We start from the raw sequence: 25665 nt of genomic DNA on the forward strand, positions 1-25665 counted from the left end.
CTGAGAAAATGCAGACACATGCTTGCAGTGGCTCAGGCTAGAAGCCAGGGGATGCTAGAGCAGCCCTCCCTTCCCTTCCACAATGCTGAGTTGAGGGGGGGACGTGGCCAGGCCCCAGCAAGACACTACAATTAGGGAGGGGTTCCCCCCCCCAAGCAGCCCAGCAAGGAAATGATAACAGTGTTTATCACTGCATTAAGAAAACAGAGGGACATTACTAGCAACCACCTGTTGATTCTGCCTTTATCCTGTCTGCCACAGCATGGACCATAGCCAGCACATGGTCTTTTAGCTAATGCTGTGCGTCTGTGTAAGGCAGAGGAAATGGTGGACTCCCTGCTTAGAGGGGAGGCAGGAGGGGAAAAGAAGCCAGACAGATGCATCCAGTATCTGCTGGAGCTGCAGCCACGGAGCAGGGGGGAGGAGCCGGCCCTGCTGTGGAGCAGAGAGCCCCGCCCAGCCCGGAGAGCATGCCTGGATGCTGTGGGAATCTGATTTTACTTAAACCAGCAAGGGGTCTGGGGCAGACATTGCATAAACTGGTTTGACCCAAATCAGATCATTCTGATACTACATTCAACCAGGTTGATCTTAAACCAGTTGCAGCCATTTTGAAACTGGTTTATGTGCACTGAACTTATGTTTACAGGTTTAAACCAGTTTCTGACCACTTAAACTGGTTTCTGTGTAATGTCTGTCCCTAGCCAAAGTGTGCGGTGGCCTGTATGCAAGCCCTGTTAAATAGACTCTTTAAAATAAAGTAAAACCACTGACACGTTAATAAGGAGTGAGTTCTTGCTGGTTTCTCTTGGATTTTCTGATGCTTCTGCCTTTACAGAGCAACAACACCCAAGAATTCCTCCTCTCATCTGTGCCGGGTGCCACAGGAGGCTGATCCTAGATTTAGGGAATTCATGCGTTCCCTGCTTGGGAACAGCAGGCTGGACTGAGTCCATTCCCCTGCTATCCCAGTCCCTGTATCATACAATCCCAGCCATGCAATAAGCAAGCTGCATGCTAACAGTAGTTAGGGGTTTTGCCTTGCAACTGCTATTAGAAAGGTTTTTTTCAACCTCACTGTTTGGGTGATTAGCAGGGATGCTGGTTTTCTCTGATTCAAAAAAAATCCCCCATTTTCAGCTTAAAGAAAGTGACCCAAAATCCACACTTTTCCATGATCAAAATGAAATACCGCTATATATACATCTATGTGATAGAGGCATTTCTTTTTAATCATGGAAAAATGTGGATTTTGGGTTACTTTTTTGAACCTGAAAATTGGGGATTTTTTTTAATCAGAGAAAACCAGGATCCCTGGACTGATTAGAAACTTTCTCCTAACTTCCAGCCTAAATTTACACATCCACTTTTATACACCAATTTATTCTTGTGCTGACATTTTCCTTTATCCAAAATAGCTCTTCTCCCTCCCTTGCATTTCCCTTCTCCTCCTTCCCCTGAATGAATCCTATCCCCAGGCTAAATAAGCCGTGCTTTTTTCATCAGTTCTAGCAAAAGAGGCTCTCCATTCCCTGATCATCTTAGTGACCCTCTTCAGTTTGAGTTTTCATCTTTCTCGAACATAGGTAATCTGAGCTGTACACAGACAGTACCGTAGGCATGGCTTCATTTGTACTTCGTACATGGCATTCATACTTCCCTGTCTTAGGAATACTTCTTCACAGTTACATCATGTTGATATATCAGAGTTATCCTGTGATTGACTAATACATCCAGATCTTGCTCCCCCATCAGTTATCTCCAATGACTGATGAGCTCCTAGCTTACAGCAGAAATTCACATTATTAGTTCTTAGGGCATAACCTTGCATTTTGTCCTGGTTATTTTTGGTACGCTTTCTATCACTTCAGTCCTCCAGGTCATCTCATTCTTTTTGTATGTTATCGCAGTCCTCTGCTGTATTGACAGTGCTCCCAAGTTTTATCATCAGCACATTTTGTTAGCACACACTTCCTTTTTCTGCCATGTTCATTAATGAAAAGATTAATGAAATGGGACTGAATCTGAGACTGGGCCTAGAGGAGCTTGTCTAGCAACCTCCCTCTCTCCCAGTGACTCCCCTTTCAGCCCTAACCATTGTCACCTCCCCTCTACCCAGTTTCTTACCTACCTCACAGTTCTTCTACTAATCCTCAGTGCCTTACTGGCATCTAGCTGGGTTAGAGCTAGTTCAATTCCTTTGTCTAGGACATGGGCTTCCAACCTTTTCTAATAAGTGTACCCCCGGCAGCCAGACACAGAGAAGGGTTGGTGCGCGGCTGGACATGGAGTAGCGTCAGTGCAGGGTGGCGGCAGCGGTCACGTGCTAGCTTCCAGCCGCCTCTCTCCCCCCACATCTGGGCAGCGCCTGTGCAGCCTGCAGAGGGGCACCACTGCCCCGTCTCTGCTCCCAGGAGGCGGCAGCGCAGGGTGGCGGGTGGTGGTGCTCCATATCCGCCCGCCTGCATGACCCCCCTACAGCCTTCCCAAATACCCCTGGGGTACGCATACCCCTGGTTGGCAACCCCTAGTCCAGGAGATCACTTATCAAAGAGAGATACTGACACTGCATTTTATGCCATTTTGCTTTTGTTTCCACATCTTTACTTATTCTTTTCTCCAAGGCATAGATTCATAAATTCATAGTCAGAAGGGACCTCAGTGGGCCATCTAGTCCGACCCCCTGCCCCTGGCAGGCAAGAAAACAGTTACCAACCCTGGGGTCATGTGATCCCAGCCAGGTGCTTATCCAGTCTCCTCTTGAGGACCTCCAGGGCAGGTGAGAGCACCACCTCCCTTGGGAGCCCGTTCCAGATCCTGGCAGCCCTGACCATGAAGAACTTTCTCCTAAAGTCCAGCCTAAACCTTCTGTCCAGTAGCTTATGGTGATTGTTCCTTGTCATTCCAGGGGGTGCCCTGGTGAACAGATCATCGTCCACTTCTTGTTGCTCTCCCCTTATGAATTTGTATGCCACCACAAGGTCCCCTCTCAGCCTTCTCTTGGAGAAGCTGAAGAGGTTAAGGTCCCTGAGCCTTTTCTCATAGGGCCTTCCCTGCAGGCCTCTAATCAGGAGAGTGGCCCTTCTTTGGACCCTCTCCAGGTTGTCCGCATCCCGCTTGAACTGCGACGTTCAGAACTGGACGCAGTACTCCAGCTGCAGTCTGACCAGTGCCACATAGAGGGAGAGAATCACTTCCCTGGACCTGTTTGTGAAGCACCTACAGATGCACGACAAGGTGTGATTGGCTCTGCCAACTGCTTCATCATATTGGCGACTAGACAGGCCATCACATTGGCCTGTCTAGGTCAGCCCGGATCTGGTTCCTCCTCTCCAGGGTGTTAGCTGCACCCCATAATTTTGTGTCATCCACGAATTTGGACAGGGTGCTTCCCACCCCCTCATCCAGATCACTAACAAAGATGTTGAACAGCACCGGCCCCAGAACTGAGTCCTGAGGGACTCCACTGCCCAATCCACTGCATGTTGGGAGGCTACTGAGATCAGACCAATGGGCCTGTACTAAACAGGATCACTGTTTCCCCCTTTCTTTCTGCATCTTCCCTTTCCCCACTTCTGGGTCAGTTTGCTGCATTGGCCTAATCATGAAGCTCAGACACCACCATAAACCATCTGTAGAAAATCTCCAGTGCCAAAACTGAGCTGGCTGGAGCTGTCGGCCAAAGCCAGATGCAAGTGACAGTCAAGTCCACATGTTGCAGCTGCCTGCTAGGCAAGTCTCAGCAGTCAGAGCATATTATGCCGATGTTGAATGCTCGGTGGTACCTCCCTGTCCAATGCCAGAATGACTTCAGTGTCCCAGTTTTTACCTGAAAGCACTTACCGATGCCAATATGTCTGGAAGTCTTGTACACTTCATTATAAGATGTGTGAAACAAGAGCAGGGTTATGGCTGGCAGTCCCACACATACAGCTGTAGGGATGGAGAAATATTCCCAATGGAGAATTGGTTTGAAACAGATTACACTTGGTTTGAAATGGATTACTGCCAGAGAGCCATCGGTCATTCTCTGTAGAAGCCTTTCCTCAGTGCAAGCACTTCCCAAAGAAGGCAGAAAGTGGCCAACCTGTTATAAAACCTAGATACACAATTCCAGAGTAAAAGTTGGCTTCAAATAGAAGAAAGCTAAAAATATCCCTTGAAATAAATCATTATGATCCTTAATTTTGTAGAGGGTGGTTAACTACTGAATATGGCCAGTTAATTGATGTTAGTACTTGCTTTGGAAATATTAAGTGCTAGCCTGAGGTTAATAATAATATTATTATAGAGACTCACCACACACTTTACAAATTCTACATATAGGAGTTATCCATCACTGAAATGAAACGTCCCTTATGGTAGAGCTGGTTTCATGGATTTGGAGTCAAAAGACCAAAAGGATCATACGATCATAGAAACGTAGAAGTGGAAGGGACCTCACGAGGTCATCTAGTCCAGTCTCCTGCTCAAGACAGGATCATCCCTGAGTAAGCCATCCCAGCCAAAGGGACCGTTAGTAGATCGTTGTGTGTGTAACCTTCTGGGTAACACAAGCTATAGAATTTCACCCAATAACCTTTGTATTCAGCCAGTAAGTTGAGTTTGATGGAAGCATCTCAAAAGGCATCCAGGCTTGATTCAAGAACAAGAGACAAAGAATCCATCACTTCTCTTAAGAGTTTGTTCTTCCAGCAAACTACCCGCAACATTAAAAATGTGCACCCGATTTCTAATTAGAATGTGCAGGGATTTAAAGCAAAGAGCTATTGGTCCTCATTCTGCCTTCCTTTGTGTTGAACTGGATTTTATCCCCATTACAGCGCTTGCTTATACACTGTAATCAAGCTACCTTCTTTGCCATAAGGCGCATAGCTTGACCTGTTAAGTCTCTCGTTGCTCATGTATTTTCTCCAGCCTGTGGATCACATTTGTGTGGTTCATCTGTATCCTCTCTCCTATTTTCAATGTTCGTGGATGCCTAAACAGTGCTCGGGCTTTCTGTACTGTTCTCAGCAATGCTGCATGCCGAGCTAATATTGCCTCCCCACTCCTACTCATCCCTCCCCTGTTTATACTTTGATGACAGAGTGTCTTAGGCATTTGGGCTAAGTACAAACAGTCAAAAAGGCGGAATCAATTCAATCTTCATAGGTTAGTCTAAGCTGCATAGATTGAACCAATAAGCCAGTGAACAGACATTCGCTTTTGATTCTGGAAATGCAGCCACATGCCTGCAGTGGCTCTGGCCAGAAGCCAGGAGGCACTAGATCATGCCTCCCTGTTTGGCTGGAGCAGACAGCTTGGGCCAAGGCTAGCTCACCCATCCTGCGAGGGGGAGGGGGGGTTGTGGGGGAGGTGCAAAGCATCCTGGGATGCTAGGAGACTGTGAGTTAATTTGAGTCTGGAGGGGATCTGGGACAGAAGTTCAATAAACTGATTTAACTTAAATCAGTTAAGTCTGATACTATATCCATCCTGGTTTATCTTAAACCGGTTTCAGCCATTTTGACAATGGTTTCTGTGCACTGAACTTCTGTTGTGTTGAAGACTTGAACCAGTTTCCAGTCACTTATATCAGTTTCTGTGTAACTTCTGTCCCTAGCTTTGATGATTTCTCTCTGAAGTTGTACTTTAGAAGTAAAAAAGTCAATTTAGACTTTCAAAAACTGCCTAGAGAAGCTACCTGGGATCAGCAAATGGCAAAACCACCAAGAAGTTGTCCTCCACTTGCTAAAAGGGACAAGAACAGGAGAAACCAATTTGGGCCCAGGAGACAAATGAAAAAGATCTGGCTACTCTTTCCAGGGGCCAGATCCGGGTGAAGGTAGTATACTGGTCTTACTTGTCTTAACTCAAGAGGTCCAGTCTAGCCAGCTGACTGGCTTAGTCTACAGCTTCTGGTTGAGCCAGTTCAGCACTGTCATTTTATATCATGACATTGCAGCCCATAGGAACATTGCAAGTTGGATACCAGAGTAAAATTAAGGTGAGCTGGTTTCACAGGACTCCCTGTTTGACAACATCCACAGATTACATTAACTATTTTCACCTCAGCATCATGCCCAGAGCTCATGTTGAGTTTCTTGTACTCTCTGAGCCCTCGATCTGTTGACCCCTTTCCCTGCGTCTAGGTTGCAGTCCTTGATCTGGTGTCATTTTGCACTTGACCGTAGCTCAGCCCTGGTCTAGCTCACCACTTATCTAAATCACTCTATTTGGCTGTACTGATCTCACCATCACTGACCATCCTGATCTTTGTGTCATTTGCAAAGCTTTCTCAGCAGTGATTTTACATTTCCCTCCAGATCTTTTACTTATGTACTGACTAGCACCAGGCTTAGCGTCAGTGCCTGTGATGATTCACCCGTCCTGTGTTGATTCCCCTGCGGGGTGTAATTATTGTTCAATATTGGGAAGATATGACAGGAAATGGATTATTTTACACTGTGTCTGAAGTATTCACTTTTTGCCACTATCTGAGATGGGACAGCAGGGTAGGTGGACCAGTGGTGCAGCCCAGTACGGCTGCTCTTGCATCCTTATCTTCCTACTGAACACACTCTCAAAATATTATTTCACTTTCCAAGTAAATAGGGAATTTGCCAGTGGAAAAAAAATGCACGATTTCAACAGTGTGTTCAGTCAGATCCTTGAAAATATGCCATCTTTGCATGAAAAATCTCAATGGTGTCAGCTGTTTTTCAACACAAACCATTTCCTTTGAAAATTCCCGACCCGCCCTGTTCTGACCTCAAAGATATATTGCCTTTTTAACCTCCTCCAGCCCATCTTCTGCATCTTGCAACTTGCCGTTGCCCTTCTGCTCCTTTCCCCCGCTCTGTTTACACAGTCAGTGACAGGGGAGAAGGAGCAGACCAGGAGCTGCAGAATGAACCAGACCCGGAGACGTGAGCTCAGCCTCCCAACAACAGCGGCGCAGGCTTCCTTACCCTCTTGGCCAGGGTGCTGCCATCCAGCTAGGAGGTGCCATGTCTGAAGGATAAGGTTTAGCTAAGTAAAATCCTTGGCTGCTGCTATCATTTTGAGCCAAGAGGATGATTGGTGCCAGTGGTAGTTATTTCTCGTGGCCCAGAGAAGAACTGTGACTTCTACCTCCCTTCGTATAGGCTCCTCTATACTCAACAGTTCAGAGTCACTGCCGATCCAGGGTTTCTTCCAACTATTTAAAGGCCTGTGAAGTCAGGGGACAGGTTTTCAGGGGTAAATCGCATTCAGACTGGCTGCCTTCCCCAGGAGATGGGACCGTAGGGGGGGGGCCACTTCGCTGCTGGATGGAGTGGGAGGGGTGCAGGGCTACAAGGGGGAAGAGAACAATGCAAGGGTCCATCAAGGTCTTTGGGGAGGAGAAGAAGATTGTGTTGAGCGACCTGTTGGGATTTTTGGAATGAGAGAGGAGTTTGGGGAATTTATTGGGGCTGCTGGATGTTGTGACATTAATGAGGGAGGTTGTTATCAGGTTAACTGAGGTGGGTATCAGATTGGGACTGCTTCATTTTCCCTACCTGTAAAATAGGGAGAATGAAACTGCTTTGAAAGCACTTTGAAGTCTACTGTATACAAGGTAGGCAATGGCATTATCCGTATGTGGGATGGCTAATTGATTGGATGAGCTGTGGCAGGGCATTGTCATAGTAATGGGGGTGGGAAGATGCCATTTAATTTGAGGGAGACAGGGAAAAATTAATTGAGACTAGGGGAGTGATACATAATTTAGATCACGGTGCCCTGGGGACAGAAATAATTAGGATGGCTGAATGGCAGGGGTCCTGAGGGTGTGTTTGTGTTCACATTTGGGTGCTTAAATGAATTGGCAATAACCGAGGAGGCAGAGCTCATTTCAGGGTGTGGGTGAAGGAGTAGGGAAGGCAGAGAAGAGAGGAAATGTTTCTCTCTATTCCTTAGTCCATCTCTCTCTCTCCTACCTCATACCTTTCTCTCCTGTCCCTCCTTCACAGGGGATTTATCCCCATTCTTCTACCTTATTTGATACTAGTAAAGTGGATGAAGAGAAGTGAAAGGTTGTAGAGAGCTCCTCACCTAGGGAGAAGGGAGCCACCAATACCCACCGGTGTGCCAAAGTATCACGGAAGAAACTGGTGATGGTACTTGATCACTTGCAGGTGGGACAGTGTTTCAGAGATACAGAGGATAGTGGAAGAGCAACTGGCACGCTGTGTACGCCCCACAGCGGGATCCCCAACCCAGCGAAGGGGAGGAGAGTTGGGAAGCCCCCCCCACCACACAGTGCTCTAGCTCATCCACTTCTGCTTTATGCAAATATATGTAAATGTGAATCTGCTGTTATTATATTGACTGATGGTGCCAGGTATGGTAATGTTCTGCAGCGTAGGAGACAGGTGATCTGTCCCAACGCTGCTGTTTCCCACTGCTGAGTGTTGAAGCCGGTGCCCCTTTCAGCAGTGATCAGCTGGCAATACCCAGGAACTGCAGTTGGTTTGCAGGTTGTCTTCATCTGCATGTAGCTTGGTCCAGAAAGAGCTTGATGATATGAGGATACAGAGTGTCTGAAAAAGAATAGACAATTAGTGGTTCCTTTCTAAATAATCTAACTCTGTAAATCTGGTGTGGATTGTAGCATTGAAGCTATCCAACACAAGGAGGTACCACCTCCATTTTAATAGCTGATTTGGAAATGGCCCTGGAAGTTGGTGTTAAGGTCTGCAGAAGAGGATTAGGGGTGGATGGTTACTTCATATGACACATACGTAATGTAGTAGGCAACCAGGTGGATCATGGTGTGTGCATAAGAGGTCTAGTCGGGTGCCTATGAATCTGCTTGTATGGAGTCCTGCAGCCATCGTGCCAAGACCTTTGACATGTACACCTAGGCAAGAGTATGGAGGCTGCCCAAGACCTACCTTCCCCACTTTAGACCATCAAGACAGAATCCAAATGCCAAACTAAATCCAGATTTTCAGGGCCTCAATGGTTGCAGCCGCTGCCAGAAAGCAATGGATAAGAACTTCTGCTGACTGTCTAACACCTCAGTGAGGGCGCACTGATGTCCCTTAGCCTTTCTCCAGCCAAGGAGTACCCACAAGGCAGTGGGGGCTAGGGTTTTGAGGCACCCTATACTCACCTTCCTTTGGACACTGCAACACTGTGGTACTTTATAGGACCTACCCCACCATAGGTAGTCCCACCACGTTGCCATGAGGCCCTCCAGTTGGTCCAAGACCCAGGACCAATATGTAATGCACTGGTTACTTCTACGCGGGTGAGTGGGTGATGCCGCCTCCCAGCGGTCTTTCTGCAGAAAAGATAGGGGACTTACAGCTAAGCCCAGCGACATCTGTTCTCCTGTTGGACAAATGGTAGAAGACAGTCTGCTTGAAGCAGGAAGGAGTCCCAGTCCTCACCCCTGTGTGTGCAACTTTTGTCCTGTGACAAACATGTCTTCTTCTCATCATGTGCTTTGCTACTTCTCCTTCCACCATAAGGAGACAGTCACGCTCACTGCCCAGTGGTGAATATTTAATTATCCACAGAAATAAAATTTAAAAAATCCCGCAGCAATCCAGATGAAGGTTCCTTGCCAATGATGCAAAGTACAAGGAAGGAGGGGAGAGATTCTCCAGTGTCATTGGTATGCAGGTATATGTGTCCTGCCTCTAAATGGTTAATTATTTAGGCAAAGCAAATCCCTACCTCTGTATATCAGTTCTTGCTAAACAAATGCAGGGTTGGCAGTGGGTGTGAGAGGGAATGGAATAAGGTGGACTTCTTGGCCAGGACTGGATGCATTTGTGCCAAATAACTTCAGAAGACTGGCTGGGGATACGGTACATTCGGTGTTCGTACAGTACGTGAAGTCATGAGACACCTCTGGTTTGCTCTGGGTGCAAACACTCGGGCCAGCCTTCAGCACAGTTTTTCCCTGCTGATCCCCCCCCACTATCACATTTTACTCAGTGTTGCCAGAGTTAATGCATTCCTGAGCGCCTGTGTGGTGTGAGTCTCTGCAGGCTGAACTGCAGTACTTATCCTCAAGGGAGGATTAGCAGGAGGATATAGCTTAATATTTCATTATGGGCGAAACAAACTTCCCCAGGCTGAAGACCTGTGCGTGGCTCTCTCTACCGCTTACAGTCGGGGCTTGGCTAGGAAAAAGCCAACGCTTTCCTGGCATGCCAGTGTGGTGGGACTGCATACCCACCCCCTGCGAAGGCTGCCGTGAGGGTGGACTGAGGCTGGGATAAATGAACCTAAATAGATCAGTAGATCTAGTACTACTCATCGACAAGGGAGCATCCGTCACTGGCACCAGTGGGAATGACACTCATGTGACTTTTTGGGATAACTGTTGAGATCATCAGTGAAGGAGGATAAAAAGAAATATAAAATTAAGTTGAAAAAAAAAACAACCCCCCATGTAAATTAGCAAGTAACCTGCCTACATTGATCTCATAATTCCTGGGAAATTAAGAAAATAAAAGCTGTCAAAATGGTAATCACTAAAGAAAAAAAAAAAAAGAAACCAACATGAGTGAGAGTTGGCAAGTCTGCTAGCAGTATGACTACTGTACTGGAAAATTACTGAGTGCTGTTTATAAAGGCAATCAGACAGGAATGTTAGTTTTGGAGCCCTACCTTCGGCATCAGCAGCTGTATTATTCTACTAGATTCCTAGTATTTTCCCCAAAAAAACCCTTTTCGTGACTGGGTGTGGCACAACCTGTTACCAAAATCAAGACTCACCTGATTATTTCGACCCAAACTTAGCTCAGGCACAAAGAATAGCTTGAGAAATGTCATACGATGGCATATGGGAGTGGAGAAGGACCTGCATATTTCAGTGATTTCAAAAGGGCCACTTGTAAACTATTTATACATGCTTTCCTTTCCCTTAGCACCTCTGCACAAAAGACACCAAAGCATCAATACCAACATTTCTTGGAAATCTCTCCCTTTCTGTTTGCTAAAATATCTGGGGTGAAATCCTGGCACCGTTGAAGTCCCTGGGAGTTTTGCCATGCTTTCAGTAGAAACGAGATTTTATCCCTGGGATATATGCTTAGTAACATTGAAAGCAACTGTAACATCATGATGCAGTGCTAATTGGTCCTACCAATTATGGTTTAATAACACTAATTAGATCTGAAGTTTTCTCTCACCTGTGGGAGAAATAGCATAATGTAGTGTTCAGAAAAAAATAATACATGTTGAGTGAGGCTATTAATACCTATGCCAAGTAGATTCTGGAACTGCGTTGTTTTGCTGTCTGTGGTTTTGAGCAACGTTTCAAGTTTGGTGATTTTACTTTATATCATTTTTCCTGGTGTCCTTTATTCACTTTGTAATAGTGGGGGTAATCCAGGATCCAGGATAATAAAAATGATTAAATTATTCTTACTTCAAAGGTGTCATAGATCAAGTCTTAGGGCAGATGCAGAGGCGTTAATTTTCCAGTGGCTTGGAGGGGAGAAGAAAAAGTAATCGACACATGGAGTGTGTGTTAGCTCGTGTGTTAGCTCATGTAAGTGTGTATCCACCTATGCTTTTTATGTAAATAAATGCACTTAGTGGAGCTACTCAGACATGCATGTAATGACCATACACAAGGCTTGAGACAGGAATAGCTGGGCAGTGATACTCAGGAAGTCAGGCAAAATGTTGCATTGATCGCTTTTGCTAAATGGTACGAAACCATGCATCTATGAAAAAGCCTCAGCATACTTTTGTTGCCCTCGCCCTCCTTATTCTGTAATGCCACCCCAGTATTTGCCAACATACCTTATTGCATCTCACCCAGACCTTTGACTGCAGGCTCTTTGAACAAATTATGGTTCATATAAGCAACCAATAGACCCAAGTTTAGACACAAACTAGTACAGGACCTAAGTGTTTCTAGGGAGCCTGTTTCAGGCACAGGCAAGTTAGTAAAATGGTTTTTGTAAGGTTAATGATGACTGCACGCTGTAGAAAGATCAGATCAAGAGCTGATCCTCCAAAGGAAATTTAAAGTTTGCTCCAGGGCCCTCCTGGAAAAATGTTGCCAAAGCAGATCAGACAAAGCACTCGCAGACTCCTCCAAAGAGATACCCAGGGTCAGAGGTTGAGGAAGACTCAAGAGGCAGAGATTTTACACAGCTCTCTACTCAGATTGCATGACCTGACTATCCCAGCCCTTTGGGATAGCTGCAGACAGACATATACACCCTTAAGTGCTGAATCAGCAATCACAGCTGCCATTCCAGGGGTCATCCACCTCTCTTTGAAAACCTAGCACCCTCTTTTTAAAACTTAGCCACCACTTGGGAGTCTCCAGCTCTTAAATGCCTGTGCAGCACACTAAAAATTACTGGAGATAAAACCATCCGCAGGATTGTGAGAAAGATGAGTTTGTGTCATGGATATCATTCAACCCTTGTTGGAACTGGGAGAGAGGGTCTCAAGTGACTCCCTGTACAGCACTCACATTTTTTAACCAAAGATAATGTTAGCACCTGGGAGGGGAAAATGAATAAAGAAAGGCTGCAGTCTCAAGCAATCCCTGAGATCATGTTGCAGTCTTATTACATGACTTGAAGCCAAATTCTACATATGATATACACAGATGGCTCACTTAAAATAGGGGTTGCCTGATCATTTGAAGTTAGAGCAATTAAATTACTTTTGACATTGTTATAAGCAAAATGCTTAAGTAAAAGAAAAGGGGGGGTGGGAGGAGTGCAGGGGGGCTTATTTTAAGATGTGTCCAGGTGTGTACATCAGGTCTAATGACAGTGTAGTCAGGGAAACCCATCTGGGTTGTAATTCAATAGGAAATGTACAGAGATGCTCTGTGTGCATCTCATTTTTGTGCAGGCATGAGCATTACTTATCAGGCAGTCTGTCATGGATGGTAATTATGCTCATGTTCTGCTTCACATTCCAACGAGCTTGCAGCCGGCAGCAGTCTTTGTATTTAATTAGCAGTGCTATCGATAAAGAGCAAATCCTTTGTATCTCCACTCTTACTCTAGTCAACAGCCGTAATGTAGGAATCCAGTGGCAGCAGGTTTGGCTCTTAAAGACATTAGAAATGAGTTTTCTTGAAGACAGTGATAGATGTCTAAGGATGTCAGAAAAGATCAAGGACTCGTCAATATTTTTGTTTTAACTGGAGCACCTTTTGTAATAGCTCTCAGTTTTAATGAGGATTTCACTTCAAGACTAGCTCTTAATGGGGATAATTTCAATATGATTTGTCAGTTGTAAGAGTCTATAAACACAGAAGGGAATCTGTATGAACCAGGTGTATATGTATCAGTTATCCCAGAGTATATCATAGGTATAAAATTTAAATAAAGTAAATACAGGTGTTAGAGTGGACACCTCCGCAGTGTTTCTGTATGTCTTCCCTTAGCTTCCCCTCTCTGACACAGAGACAAGATACTGGGGTAGATGAGCCTCTGGTCTGGCCCAGTATAGCATTTCTTATATTCTTATGGATGAAAAACTAACGAGCTTATGTTGAGAGAGATCAAAGAAATGTACTCCAGAACAGGGGTTTTCAACCATTTTTAACAAGTGCACCCCTTCTGCATCGACGTTTCAGGTCATGCACCCCTTTTTATTTTTTCTTGGTTTTAAGGGGTGGGGGAGCAGATCGAGGCCCCCATGGTGACTGAGGGAGGGAGCGGGGCAGGAGCAGGTGCTGCACAGCCAGGGTGGAGTGTGGGATGGAGCCATGACAGCAGCTCGTCAGGGAGGTAGCGGGCAGCTCCTGCTGCTGCAAGCACCCTGCACATGCCCCCCAGATCTGTGTGTAGGGCAGAGGCAGCTGCTGCTGCAGGCTGGACTGTGCACCCCACTGTCCCAAGAGCCGCGCAATGACATCTGCCTGCTGCGGGCAGGCAGGGGACAGACACACAGACACACAAATATACAGACACACACATGCAGATACAGACACAGACACATGGATGTACACACACACACGGAGATGCACACGCACATGTGGTGCAAGGTGCATCAGCAGCCCATGAAGCCGCATGTGCAACCGGACGCAGGAAAACAGTGCGACAGCTGTCGTGTGGGGCGATGGTGGTGGTGACCTCCGCATGTGATCCCCACGCTGCCAGCCAGCCAGCTGGGCAGCACGTGTGTGGCCCACGGAGGGGCACTGCTGCCCCCCACCCTGGCCCTGCTCCTGGGAGCAGGCACAGAGAGTGAGGAGGGTCGGGTGCTGTCGTGTGCCACATGGGGCTGATGGTGTCCAGCACCCAGTGAGTCCCTCCTCCAGGTAAAGAGCAAAGTATGGGAAGGTGCCAGGGGAGAAGCTGCCACCGTGCCCCAGGGCATGCTCCGTCCCTGCCTGCCCACAACATACCCCTTCACACTTTCTAAGTACCCCTGGGGATACGCACACTCCTGGTTGACAACGCCTGCTCTACAACTTAAAATAAAACTGGCCCCTGGTTCTTCAGGGCTGGTATCCCATTACAGTAGCCAACATCAGATGCTATAGAGAGATGTATAAAACTCCCATTGTGCACCTTCCAGTGATTGTCCCTGAAAGAAATTTCTTCCTGATCCAAGCAGAGGCCTTAAAACGTAGGTGTTGATAACATTTGCAATTTTATCGAGTGTGAGCACAGCTGCTGGTTTGACTCCTGAAATAATACTTTGCATTTACGTAGCGCCACTGAGGATCAGAAAGTGCTTTAGAAACCTTAGAGTGTTAAGCCTTCCAGTGTCATTATGAATGAACAAAAGTGACCTATGGAAGCACAGGCTGAATGAAGGAATGAGCTTATTAGCTGACAGCAGAGAACGAGTGTTAAGCCTTAATGCAATAATGCTGTGAAGTATCTCAGAACCTGCACCAGAAAGCGGATAACAGATTAAGTGCATCATTAATCTGTTGACATGCAATAATCTCCATGTGTGAAAAGTCACAGTCTTCTCTCCTCTCTCTTGCTTTGGCACATTAGATAAAGGCCTCTTACACTCAGACAAATCAGAATCCCTTTTTTTTTGCTGAGTAGGGAGCAGATCAAATTCAGAGTTGGTAGGAAGGGAGCTGCAGCTCCACTGATTTCAGGGCACGTCCACACGAGGTTTACAGCACAGCTGACTAATTAGCTGTACAGTAAATATCTGGGCATCTACACGTGTACCCCCATTAGGCTAGAGTAAACTAATTTACTCTGCAGCAGGACAGTACTTGTACATACAAGTGTTATCCTGCTTCAGAGTAAAAAACTCCGCAGCAGTGCATGTGTAGACACTGCCCCAGGTGGCCGGGCCATGAGGGTGCTTCAGTACAGGAGCTGCCTGCCAGTTAGCCCCACACTAAGCACCCTCATGCCCCAGCCAGCCACTCTGCAACACATTGAGCTGAAGGGAGCAGCCCCACATTGGCAGGCTGACCCCGGGGACCCACTGCCAGCCAGAGCTGCTCTGACCCAGCTCAACATGCTGCAATCCTGGGCTCATGTGAGGACACGCACCCAGCAGCAATAAATTCCAGAGCAGTAAGCTCCAGAGTTTATTGCTGAACATGAATAGGCACATGTAGACATGCCCTCAGTGGAGTAGCATCTGCTTCCACCATCTCTAAGCTTGGCCACACTCTTTTAGGAGCTGATGTGAGTGAGCATCCACAATCCGGTTTCCAGACAGTCTGCACAATTTGAACCACGAGTACGGTTTGTGCAGCATTTCAAAGACTCTAAAACTGATGAGCATTTTTTAACCAGAATCCTGATCTTTGGCACAAGAAATGTGAAGTCAAGCCAATCAGATCTTGGGCACATAACCTACCAGAAACCATATTTGAGACTAATTGTTGTTTCTTGGTATTTTGCTTTGGATTTGCAGAAGGAACATATGCTTGGCATCTGCATGTTGCATTTCAGTGTTTTCATCTGTAAAGTGAAAGAATGGGCATGCATATTGTGTTGGGTTTACCCAGTGTAACTTTTTATATGTGCCTGCTGCTAGTTTGACTAAATCTACACATTAATCCCATGCTAGATCCCTGCATGGCGCTGCTTCCCAGATTTTATACATGTACTGTGGGATGTCTTACATTTCAAACAGCCACTGCAGAACCCGAGCTTGAGGAAGGATGCTTGGCACGTTGGCTCCTTTAGGGGAAAAAATTGGCCTTGTCCATAGGGTTTGAGTGGACAAGGCCCTTAATAAGCAGCCAAGACACTGCATCATGCTTCGGTTTCCTCATGTGTGAAAAGGAGGGAATGATCCTAGCCCACTCTGGGAGCCAACAGATGAGAGGTGCTGCGGAAATGCTAAGGGTTGTATTAGGGGGAGGTTGTTAGTCACAAAGGAAATGAAGCATCTCTTTCCTCTGGCTTTCAACAGAAACTGGGCCACACTGGACACATCTGTCCCACTTCCGCAGCAGTGTCAAAGCACTGCTATTAAGCACACCTTGCTCAGCTCTGCTTTCTGTGCACAGGTCAAAGGGGATGTGAAGTGGGTCCTGCCTGCTCACCACCAATCTCAAGAACTTGGGAGATGGAGAATGGTGAGAGGAGCTCTTGGGGCAGCTTCACGCCTTATTTCCTGGGTTAGCACATGCAGAGCAGGAGCAGATGAGCAGAGCGCTCTTGAGAAGCATGGTCCTGCAACTGCTGCAGAAGCACACTAGTTGCACCCTCTTTACGACTGTGAAACTTTATAATGTACAGAAGCGGTGAAGTCCAACGCAACCGCTTCCAAGTTCTGGCCCAAGACAGAGGACTGAGAGATGTGATTTACAAGTCAGACATTGGGCAGGTCATTTCAGTTAGGCACAAGGGTGCGAGGGATCTCAAGGATCATGTAGTCCAAGCCAGGCAAATGTTTTGCCCCACACGCAAGCTATTATCATGATGTCCCCCTTTAAAATATGCTAAATAAGTTGCTGAATCAGCCCTAGAAATAGTCTGTAGTGAAAGAGTAAGTTGAACACTATTGGTCAGTAGAGCCATTGTAAGAGTTCGTCCCGGGTGTCCAGATGGGAGGGCATTAGTGTTAGTGCATTTGGACTCATATTCTCAGTAAAAGCAAACCTTCACTTTTGGAGACTATAAGTACCTTGAATGCTAGGTGTTCCCTAGTGCTCCTGGATCTTGTAGGACTATATGAAGAGGCTGGTTTGCAATGGGATGTTGGCCAAATACATGCCTTAGTGTTTGGGAATAAGGGAAGCACCAGACTGCTGGAAGAGCAATAAGGACTCTGGCTGTCTTGGGTAGCGTCAGCTGTCATGGACCTCATTCCCTGGCCGAGGTGCTCTGTGCCAAACAAGTAGAGGAGCTGGGTATGTGGTGGAGAGCGATGGTGGCATTAGGACAGCTGTCTCCATCTATGAAGGAGTAGCTCCGGTCCTTAAGCTCGAGCAGCCTTCGTGTCACTCCAACTTATGCTTGACTATCCGCAGTGCCAAAGCACCGTTCCAGCAGGCAAGGCTGGCTGGAGTCTGAAGATATTCATGCCGCGTCCATTTGAACCCAGCCGTACTTCATATGCCGGGGGGACGTTGCAGAGAGAGAATCCCTCCTTTTGTGCCAGCAGAGGTGGCTGCTGTCTCAGCACCGTGCGGCCCACTTGATGGCCCAGGTGGGGCTAGCTGACAGCTAGTGTTGAAGGTAGTATCCTAGTCCACTGTAAAACCCGGGCAAAAACTCCTGGTTTTGCTTTCCAAGACGTCCGTGGTTTGTAGCCAAGCTGACAGTTAAAGCCCAACCACAAAAACAACAGCAGTGACAGGGGAAATAGGACTTTTCATTTTCTTTTGAAATTGGGGAGGAAGAAAACCCCCTCAAATGTGACAGCTTCACTTCCTGTGCCAAACTTTCTTTGCACAGTCTGACAGATGCTGTCACATCGACCCGTTTCCCGGAGAGCAGCAATGCAAGCCAGCAGATGACTTCTCTAGACGGGGCATTCAGAAACTCGCCTATTATCCCGAAGCACGGGCATCGTGCTGCCTGGGAAATGGGGCAGAGAGACTCTCGGAGGCCCTGCCCTTCCACGAGGGGCTTTTTTTTTTTTAGATAAGTTGATTTTTAATGGATTTCCCTCATCGAGGGAAAGCCTGTTTCCTGGCTGTGCCTACATTGGGTCTGTCGAGACTATGGGGACCGGATGTCCTGGGCGGGATGGTCCCGCACGTGTCCTGTCCACTTGCTCTTGTATGGACTCTCAAACGGTAGCGAAGATGCTCTGGGAGCATCTCCAGCGGCTGTTTTCAAGCAGGCTCCAAACTGCACCTTGAGAGCAGTAGGGAGGGATGTCACCGAATGTGCCTCAGTTTTGGAGCATACATGCAGGAGCAGGTGGGCAGGGCACGCATGCTTGGGAAAGGCCGGTCAAGATACTGCGGTGCTATAGACCTGCCCATTGTTACTTGCTTTTATCTTTCCTATTTGGCCAACGTGAAAATAATGCTCCTGCCTTCTTTGTAACCATCTGATAAGCCCTCGGGTCCCAAAACAGATCAGAAATCACATCTGTGCTCATCACTACAACTCGGACCCAGGTATCAGAGATCACTTTTAGGGGCCGCATTTGAAATGCATAATAGGACCTGATCCACAACCTTTGCCCCAACATTGCTTGGGGATTGGATCAGGCACCTTGTGCTGATTCTTCCTATGCCAGCGATGTTCACTCTTACGTGGCAGTTTCCCTGTCACTCAGTTATATCCCACCTGCTGGACAGGGGGAAAAAAGAGGTGCGTTGCTCTCATTCAAAGCAACAGAAAACACCAAAACTAATGTTCCCCTTTGCTGAAGTCAGGCCATGACCTCACCATTGACAGCACCTCAGAAATAACTGGCAGACCGTGAGCCACCCATCCCAGAGGAAAATGGTCAGGACAGCTTCTGCCAAGAAAGCATTTTTATCTCTGATTTTCTCCTCTCCTTTCAGTCCCTTCCTCTTCTTCCTTTGCCAGTTGCTGTAGATTGCAGTCAGATGTGGACATTAGTTCAACGGAGTCTGAACAGCTGCTTTCCTGACCCTGTGGCCTCCTTCCTCCTCATCTTCTCCTTTGGTGACCGGCCCTTTTTGCCCAGTTAGGCCCTTCCACTTCTTGCGCAGTGACAGCCCCTGGCTCTCGGTCAAATCGGTGGGAGTCGGGTTAATTGCCTCCACAAGCCAGGCTAGTCTTGTCCATCTTCTTGTCTCCAGGTCAGATGACTTAGCTGGCATTTTCCCAGTCCATTAGAAGAATATCAAGATGAGGAGAGGCTCCACAATGATCATCCAGCAAAATCCTTTTGATGTCTCAAAGGGCGTTTTTACCACCAATTCATTATTCATTGCTTTAACACACAGAAACACCTGATTGAGGCCCCTGTTGCATGGCAGACAGCGGGTGGCCAATCTGTGGTATCTCAACCCATCCTGTGCCCTTCTCAAACCAATTGGTTTCTGCCTTAACTGCAAGAGTGACCTTCAGCTCACCAGCACCGTGCTCGTCCCTGACAACAGCTGACAAATGGATTAACAACGAGGACATGGGATAATTGCATGCTCTTGGTTTTTCCCTTGAAGATCGGCAGCATTTGATCTTTCTGCTTTCACTGTTCACTGGAAAAGTGAACTTTTAAGCAATGTTAAAAAAAGAAAAATCTTGCTCCAAAGTCTCGATATGCATCCCGCTCCCGCCGGTTAGAGCTCTCTGCACATCTTTGAGGAATCTTCTTACTTCTCTGATCCATGAGTGGTCTTTAGTAACCTAGAAATCAGGTGACAAGGAAGAGACTCCCTCCCAGTTTTCAATAATAGCTTAGCAAACCAGCTCTCAGAGAAACCCGCCTTTGCTCCTTGTTGTTCCAGGCCTTCATTCAGTCCAGGAATGCCTGTAATTAGAGGGAACATCTTCTTCCCTGCCAGATTGCAGGAAGTACTAAGGTGGATGCTTTTTATGTATTTATAAAAGACCTCCCCACCTTGATTCTTCCCAGATTTGTTATCACATTGTTCCCCAGAGCAGCTCTACCCATAATTGTGCTTAGTTTGGGGGTAGATCTGCCTCCAACTAGAATATCCACAGCTGCAGGAGGAAAAAAGCCTCATCTTGGAGCTGATCTTGGCTCTGGTCTGGCAGAGACTAGTGTGCATGCTCAACTTTCCACATGAGGGGCTAGATTTATTTCCCGTTGACCTTAATGGATGTCAAGCCAGGCTCTATGAGTTGGTTAACAGGCCTACTTAAACTGTTTAAATACTCTTAGCATCAGCACCCTCCATATTTTGCAGGAGTCCCAGCACATGCCAGGGTTGCCCAACAGACCTTCAAAAAAACCTTCATTTACTCTCAGCCCAGCGTGTTGTTAAGGGGAAACAAGGCTTTCGAAACAAGCTAAAAGGAGAAGAAACCTTAAAATAATGGGGGATGTTTTAAGGGGAGAAAAGTCATCCAGATTTGAATGGTTGAACCACATCTGCTTTGAATCAACACAATGGGAGCCCTTTGGGAAGTGTAATCTTGTCTTGTTAAAGACTGGTTGAGCTGTAGCTGTTAAGCTCTTATGTGCTAATAGGAGGGACGTGGTCCTTTAGCCAACATTTTAGGGCTTCTGAACTTCAAAACAGACAGAGTGTCCTAATCAAACAGGCAGCCAGACACCGAGCCCTGGGAAGGGGGGTATTTACAGCCACTCTGAACGGGAGCTAGAAGCAACAGGGTTACACCAGTGGTTCAGTTAGGTGCTGCTCTAGGGAGGCATTACTTGCAAGCATTCAGGGTTGCCTTCCCTTGAACAGTGGAAAAGGAGTTTTGCAAACAAGTCTCCTATGAGCCAAACGGAGCAGCGGCTGGGATGCTGAGCAGATGAGACTCACTAGTACACTCGCCAGATGGCCACCCCCTGGGCCCTTTCCAGCGTCCCGCAGACTTTAGTTGAAAAAGGTGCATGATTGTAATTCAACGGTTCTGTGCGGTCTGGGCCTTGGATGGGTGGCCTGTTTCTCAGGGGTCCCAAGCACAGAGCCGGGCTGCATCTTCCTTATGTTTCTTCTCTGTCTTTTTATCAGATGGGTGACTGGCCACTGGAGCCCCTGCTCGGCCACCTGTGAGAAAGGCATCCAGCGCCGGGAAGTGACTTGTGTGTACCAGTTGCAGAACGGCACCTACGTCAACACCAGAGACCTCTACTGCCTTGGCCACAAACCAGCAACGATTCAGAGCTGCGAGGGCCGCGACTGCCTTTCTATCTGGGAGGCATCGGAGTGGTCCAAGGTAGGAATTGGATTTCAAGAGGGAACCAGGCTGCATGCAGAAATCCAGGTGCCCAGTGCTTTGGGCCTGATCCAGCAGTGCTGCAAGTTAAGCACGTGCTTAAGTGTTGGGTAGGGTCAGTGCTAAATGGGCAATTGGTACAATGATTACTTTAGATCATCTGTACAGAACTGAGGGGTGTGTCCTGCACCAGTGAGTTCTCTGCTGAGGTTCATTGCTATTGCCAGGCAATATTATACATGTCTTTATAGTCTTCAACCAAAATTATGAAGGAGAAGCATTTTGCTGCACCACGACCGGGAGTTCACCTAATGTGTCAGGTCTTTTGGATCTGATCATCTGGAATATGAAATTAGCATTGGATAAGTGCGCTGCCAGTGCTCTAGCTCACCCAACCTTTGGATTTTTCCTTGCCCTAGCTTGTAGGATCCATAAATCTAGCAGACGTGGTTGCAGTTTATATGACGGGTACATTTATACATAGCATGAAGGGGTCAAGAAATCATTATTAATAGCAGTTTTATGTCTGCTATAGGCATCGGTAGCATGCGTCAGAGACGGTAAGAAGCAAGCTCCTGACCTTGTTGATTGTATAGCACCTTGCAATAATTTCTTGGCTGCCTGTTAAAACATTTCTGAATCTTAGCTCAAGGTATTTATTAATGTATCCTAAAAATAAAGTGCAAACAAAAAATATCTATCTTGGACATAAGGAAACATTTCTTTTGTCCTGCAAATACTGAGCTGCTGTTTTATACATGAATTTATAGGAATTATGTCAGACCATGTGTTTCACAGCGTTCCCATGTTATTCCCAAAAGGAATAGACACATGAAAGAAATTATATGTATAATAAAAATGTCAGACATCTTGTAGCAGAATAACAAGATTTTCAATATCAGCAGTGGAACAAAGGGAAACAATATCTGCGTAATTAAAATAATCCAGAGAAGCTAAGAGATGAGCTTATGGTGAGAATATTTTTGGAGTGGGGGATATCAGAGAAGTTTGAAAAGTGTATAGTGATCTCCCTGGCTATTATGGCTTCCCCCTGTGGGCAGATGAGCTCGGTAGGGTCTCATGTGCTAATTGGACCAGGATATGATTTAGGCCCCAACCCACCTTCTACATGTGCACCTGCAGTGTCCTGAGCACCAATTTTTTGAGCATGTCATCCTCCGTATGTGTGTCTTGAGATACAAGACCTGGGGTATGTCTATACACACAGCATTTGCCTGACACAGAGCAGAAGGGCGCTGTATGCCTCAAACCTTGTCCAACAACTCTCCCAACTATACAGTTCATCCATTAAAGGATATCACAAAAAAACCCTTTCTCTGTCATATGTTCCCTGGACCATCAGGGCTGCAACAGTGCTCCAACCCCGCTATAAACAGCAAACAGCAGCATATGGCTGTTAAATATTGATGACTGTTGCATTGACTTATGCTAAGTAAAATGCTGACTGCATCCTCTTTGTTAAAATCGAGCTGGATTGAAATCACTTGCAAATTCTACCTAGGGGACCAGGAACTAGAAACAGGATCCACTGGACCAGTACCTGCTGCAGGTATGGAAAGACAAGGTTCGTTGGTTGAGTCTGATATCTTTTAGTAGACCAACTTAAATAGGTGGAAAAGAATGTTTTCCACCTATTATGGTGATCTAATAAAAGATACCAGATTCACCCAAAGAACCTTGCCTGCCTGTGCCCTTAGACCAACACAGCTACAACCTACGCCTCCGCAGGTATAGAAATATATACAAGATGCCAGCCTGTGTTTTAACTGAGTTTGTTCTTATCCTTTAAACCTCATGGTAATTGGTTTCTCCAACAAGTTTCCACCCTCAGATTCTCAACCAAGTCTGAAAATGTTGCAGAGCCACTTGTAGGAGTTCAACATTAGTTTGGATGCGCAACCCGCCAAACTTAGCAATAAAAAAGACGCAATCGTCTTCAGTGTTGCACTCGTGTTGCACTGATGTATCTCCAGAACATCTGTGTTCCAGGATGTACCTCAAATCTATGAAGAAAGGGTGCTTCTTTCCTCTCCCACTTTTCCATCGTTTACTCTTCCCCGCCTCCATCTGTGTAATAGTCAATAACTTTGCAATATAGTGGCCTAACAACTGGGCTCACAGTTACAGAACTGTAGGATCCCAGCTGTTTTGCAGGAGAAAAGGTTGGGGGGGCGTTTAACAGAGGGGCATTGTTATTCAACTGTAATCACCTGCAGGGCAGGAAGTCTCCTGTTTGACAGGTGAGGGTTTGAAGTCCCAAGCCTGTACATGATTATTCAGGGGAACATTGTTTATACTCGCTAATGTTTCAGAGAGACTCTTTTTCTTCTAACCCCTTTCATCTCTTTTTCCCATTCCCATGTAGAGAAAGACACTGAGGGCATGGGCAAATGAACGTAAAACCCAGCGTAACTCACATTGGTTTTACAGTATACACAGTTGTATATTATACCAGGATGAGGACCAGACGTCCTGCTCACACAGTAGGCAGTGATTACAGTCCCTTGCCGCCAGATGGCAGGGGAGCAGGTATTAGCCTGTGTGGGTTCATAGCAAAGTTACCTACGGATGGATGAAGACAAACGGCCAAACTGGTGTTGCTCTCACTGGTAGAGTTTCACCCCTGATTCTTCTCTACCAGGTGAGAGTAGAAGCCAAGTTTGCATTTTTATTGTCTGCAGTTTTTTTTAATACTACTGTTGTATCATCTGTCCAGGCTCAAGGACCTTTTATACATTGCAGAAATAAACCATTCCTGGGTAGCGGGCCTGCTGAGTGGGAGCAATGCTGCTTTTTCATGGTGCTGTCGGCATTGTTTCCTCCTAAAATTTCCTCCTGTTTTCTAAGTAGATGTGGCCTCTTGTCACAGATCCCTTTCTCAATTAGAAAAGTGTCTGCATCTTACTTTTGGTAGGTGAGTGTAATTCAAACTGCATAAGGGATCCATCAGAGCACAAGTCAGCTGAACAGTTTCATCACAAATATGTATCCTAAACTGTGTGGAAGTAAGAGATTTATTTTTCCTTTATTAAATTCCTCTACAGTTTAGTGATTTATAATTGCTAGCCAGTTGTTTTCTGAGGTTAATCCTTTTTAGACATGTTTTTGCTGTCAGGTGGCCCATTTTAGGCTACCATCAGTTAACCTATAAAGGCCAGAGTCATGTTGGGAAGTTTAAGCACATATATAGCATTTTGGCTGAAAATCAATTAAATCTTTAAAATTTTAAACTGAGGTGGTGGAAAAACACAATATTGCAATGGTGATATCATGTTATGAACCAGTTTTCTCATGAATTATTTGGGATTTTTGGCTACAAAACAAAAATAGTTGAATAACGAGCAAATTGAAGTCTGGTCTCCGATCAAAAAACACGTTCTCAAAGCTAAATCCAAGACAATCTTTAGTGTGGAAAAAAAATTAAGTTCCCTTTTTGGTGCCAAACACTTGGAATTATTTTGGATAAAGTGCTGCTCAATCCATTTTTAATGACCAAAAATAGAGAGTAGTTACAAAAGGTGAACTTTTCTACCATTCGGGAGGTAGGGTAGAATCAGATGAAAAATGTTCTCATTTCCTCATTTGAAGAGGCCTGTACTAAACGTTTGCCAACAGGGCTGTATCAAGTTCAGATTTTGTCCCTCTTCTCTATACAATAATTTCCATTTTTGTCCAGGTAGATTTGTTAATGAATTTAAGATGAAATAAACAACAATTGCAAGTATTTCTGGGCCAGAAGGCTCTGTATACCTAGAACCTTTGGGAAAACTATGTAAAAAAGTTTTCTTATTAAAGGTCAGAAGTTGTGTGTAGCAGTATGAAGTTAGAAGGGAGATAGTTGATGTATCACCATGGCGTGTATTCCGATCATGAGCCTGACTCCTTTTTTTTAACAAAATATAATGGCATCCATAGATAGTGAATGTTGTGTGGATGTATGAAGGACACAAACACTGGAAAAGGAAATACTTGGTGGGCTTTTTCCAGAGAGCAGGAAATTCCACCAAGAAAGTTAGAATCATAGAAAATTCAGGTGGGAAGGGACTTCAGGAGGTCACATCCAGTCCAACCCCCTGCTTCAAGCAGGACCAGCCCCAAGTACATCATCTCAGCCAAGGCTGTATCTATTTGGGTCTTAAACACCTCCAAAGATGGCAAGTCCACCACCTCTCTAGGTAACCCATGCCAATGCTTCGCCACCCTCTTAGTGAGATATTTTGTCCTAATATCCAACCGAAACTTCCCTTGCTGTACAGTTCTTACAATGTAAACAGTGCTACTTCAGCTTTGGTAAATTGGTTCATGTGAGAAGCTAAAAAATATGTTTTGGACTTCATGATGAGAGGATGCAACCCTGAAGAGGTCATTCTGCTACCTCATGTCATTCTGCATGGCTCTGGGAAATACTAAGCCA

General features: G+C 46.0%; 1 protein-coding gene across 1 annotated transcript in view; it reads left to right on the forward strand.

Annotated features, from left to right (window-relative positions):
• ADAMTS17 (ADAM metallopeptidase with thrombospondin type 1 motif 17) overlaps positions 1–25665 on the forward strand; it is a gene marked incomplete at its 5' end in the record, with an annotated part of 298045 nt that overhangs the window by 247631 nt on the left and 24749 nt on the right. Inside the window, one exon of the mRNA XM_019503813.1 lies at positions 21026–21230. Within this exon, the coding sequence (XP_019359358.1) occupies positions 21026–21230 (205 nt within the window). The remainder of the gene's footprint in view (positions 1–21025; positions 21231–25665) is intronic.

Source organism: Gavialis gangeticus, unplaced genomic scaffold (genome assembly GCF_001723915.1).
Source record: "Gavialis gangeticus isolate Ggan-Ray unplaced genomic scaffold, GavGan_comp1, whole genome shotgun sequence".
NCBI classification, from domain to species: Eukaryota; Metazoa; Chordata; order Crocodylia; family Gavialidae; genus Gavialis; species Gavialis gangeticus.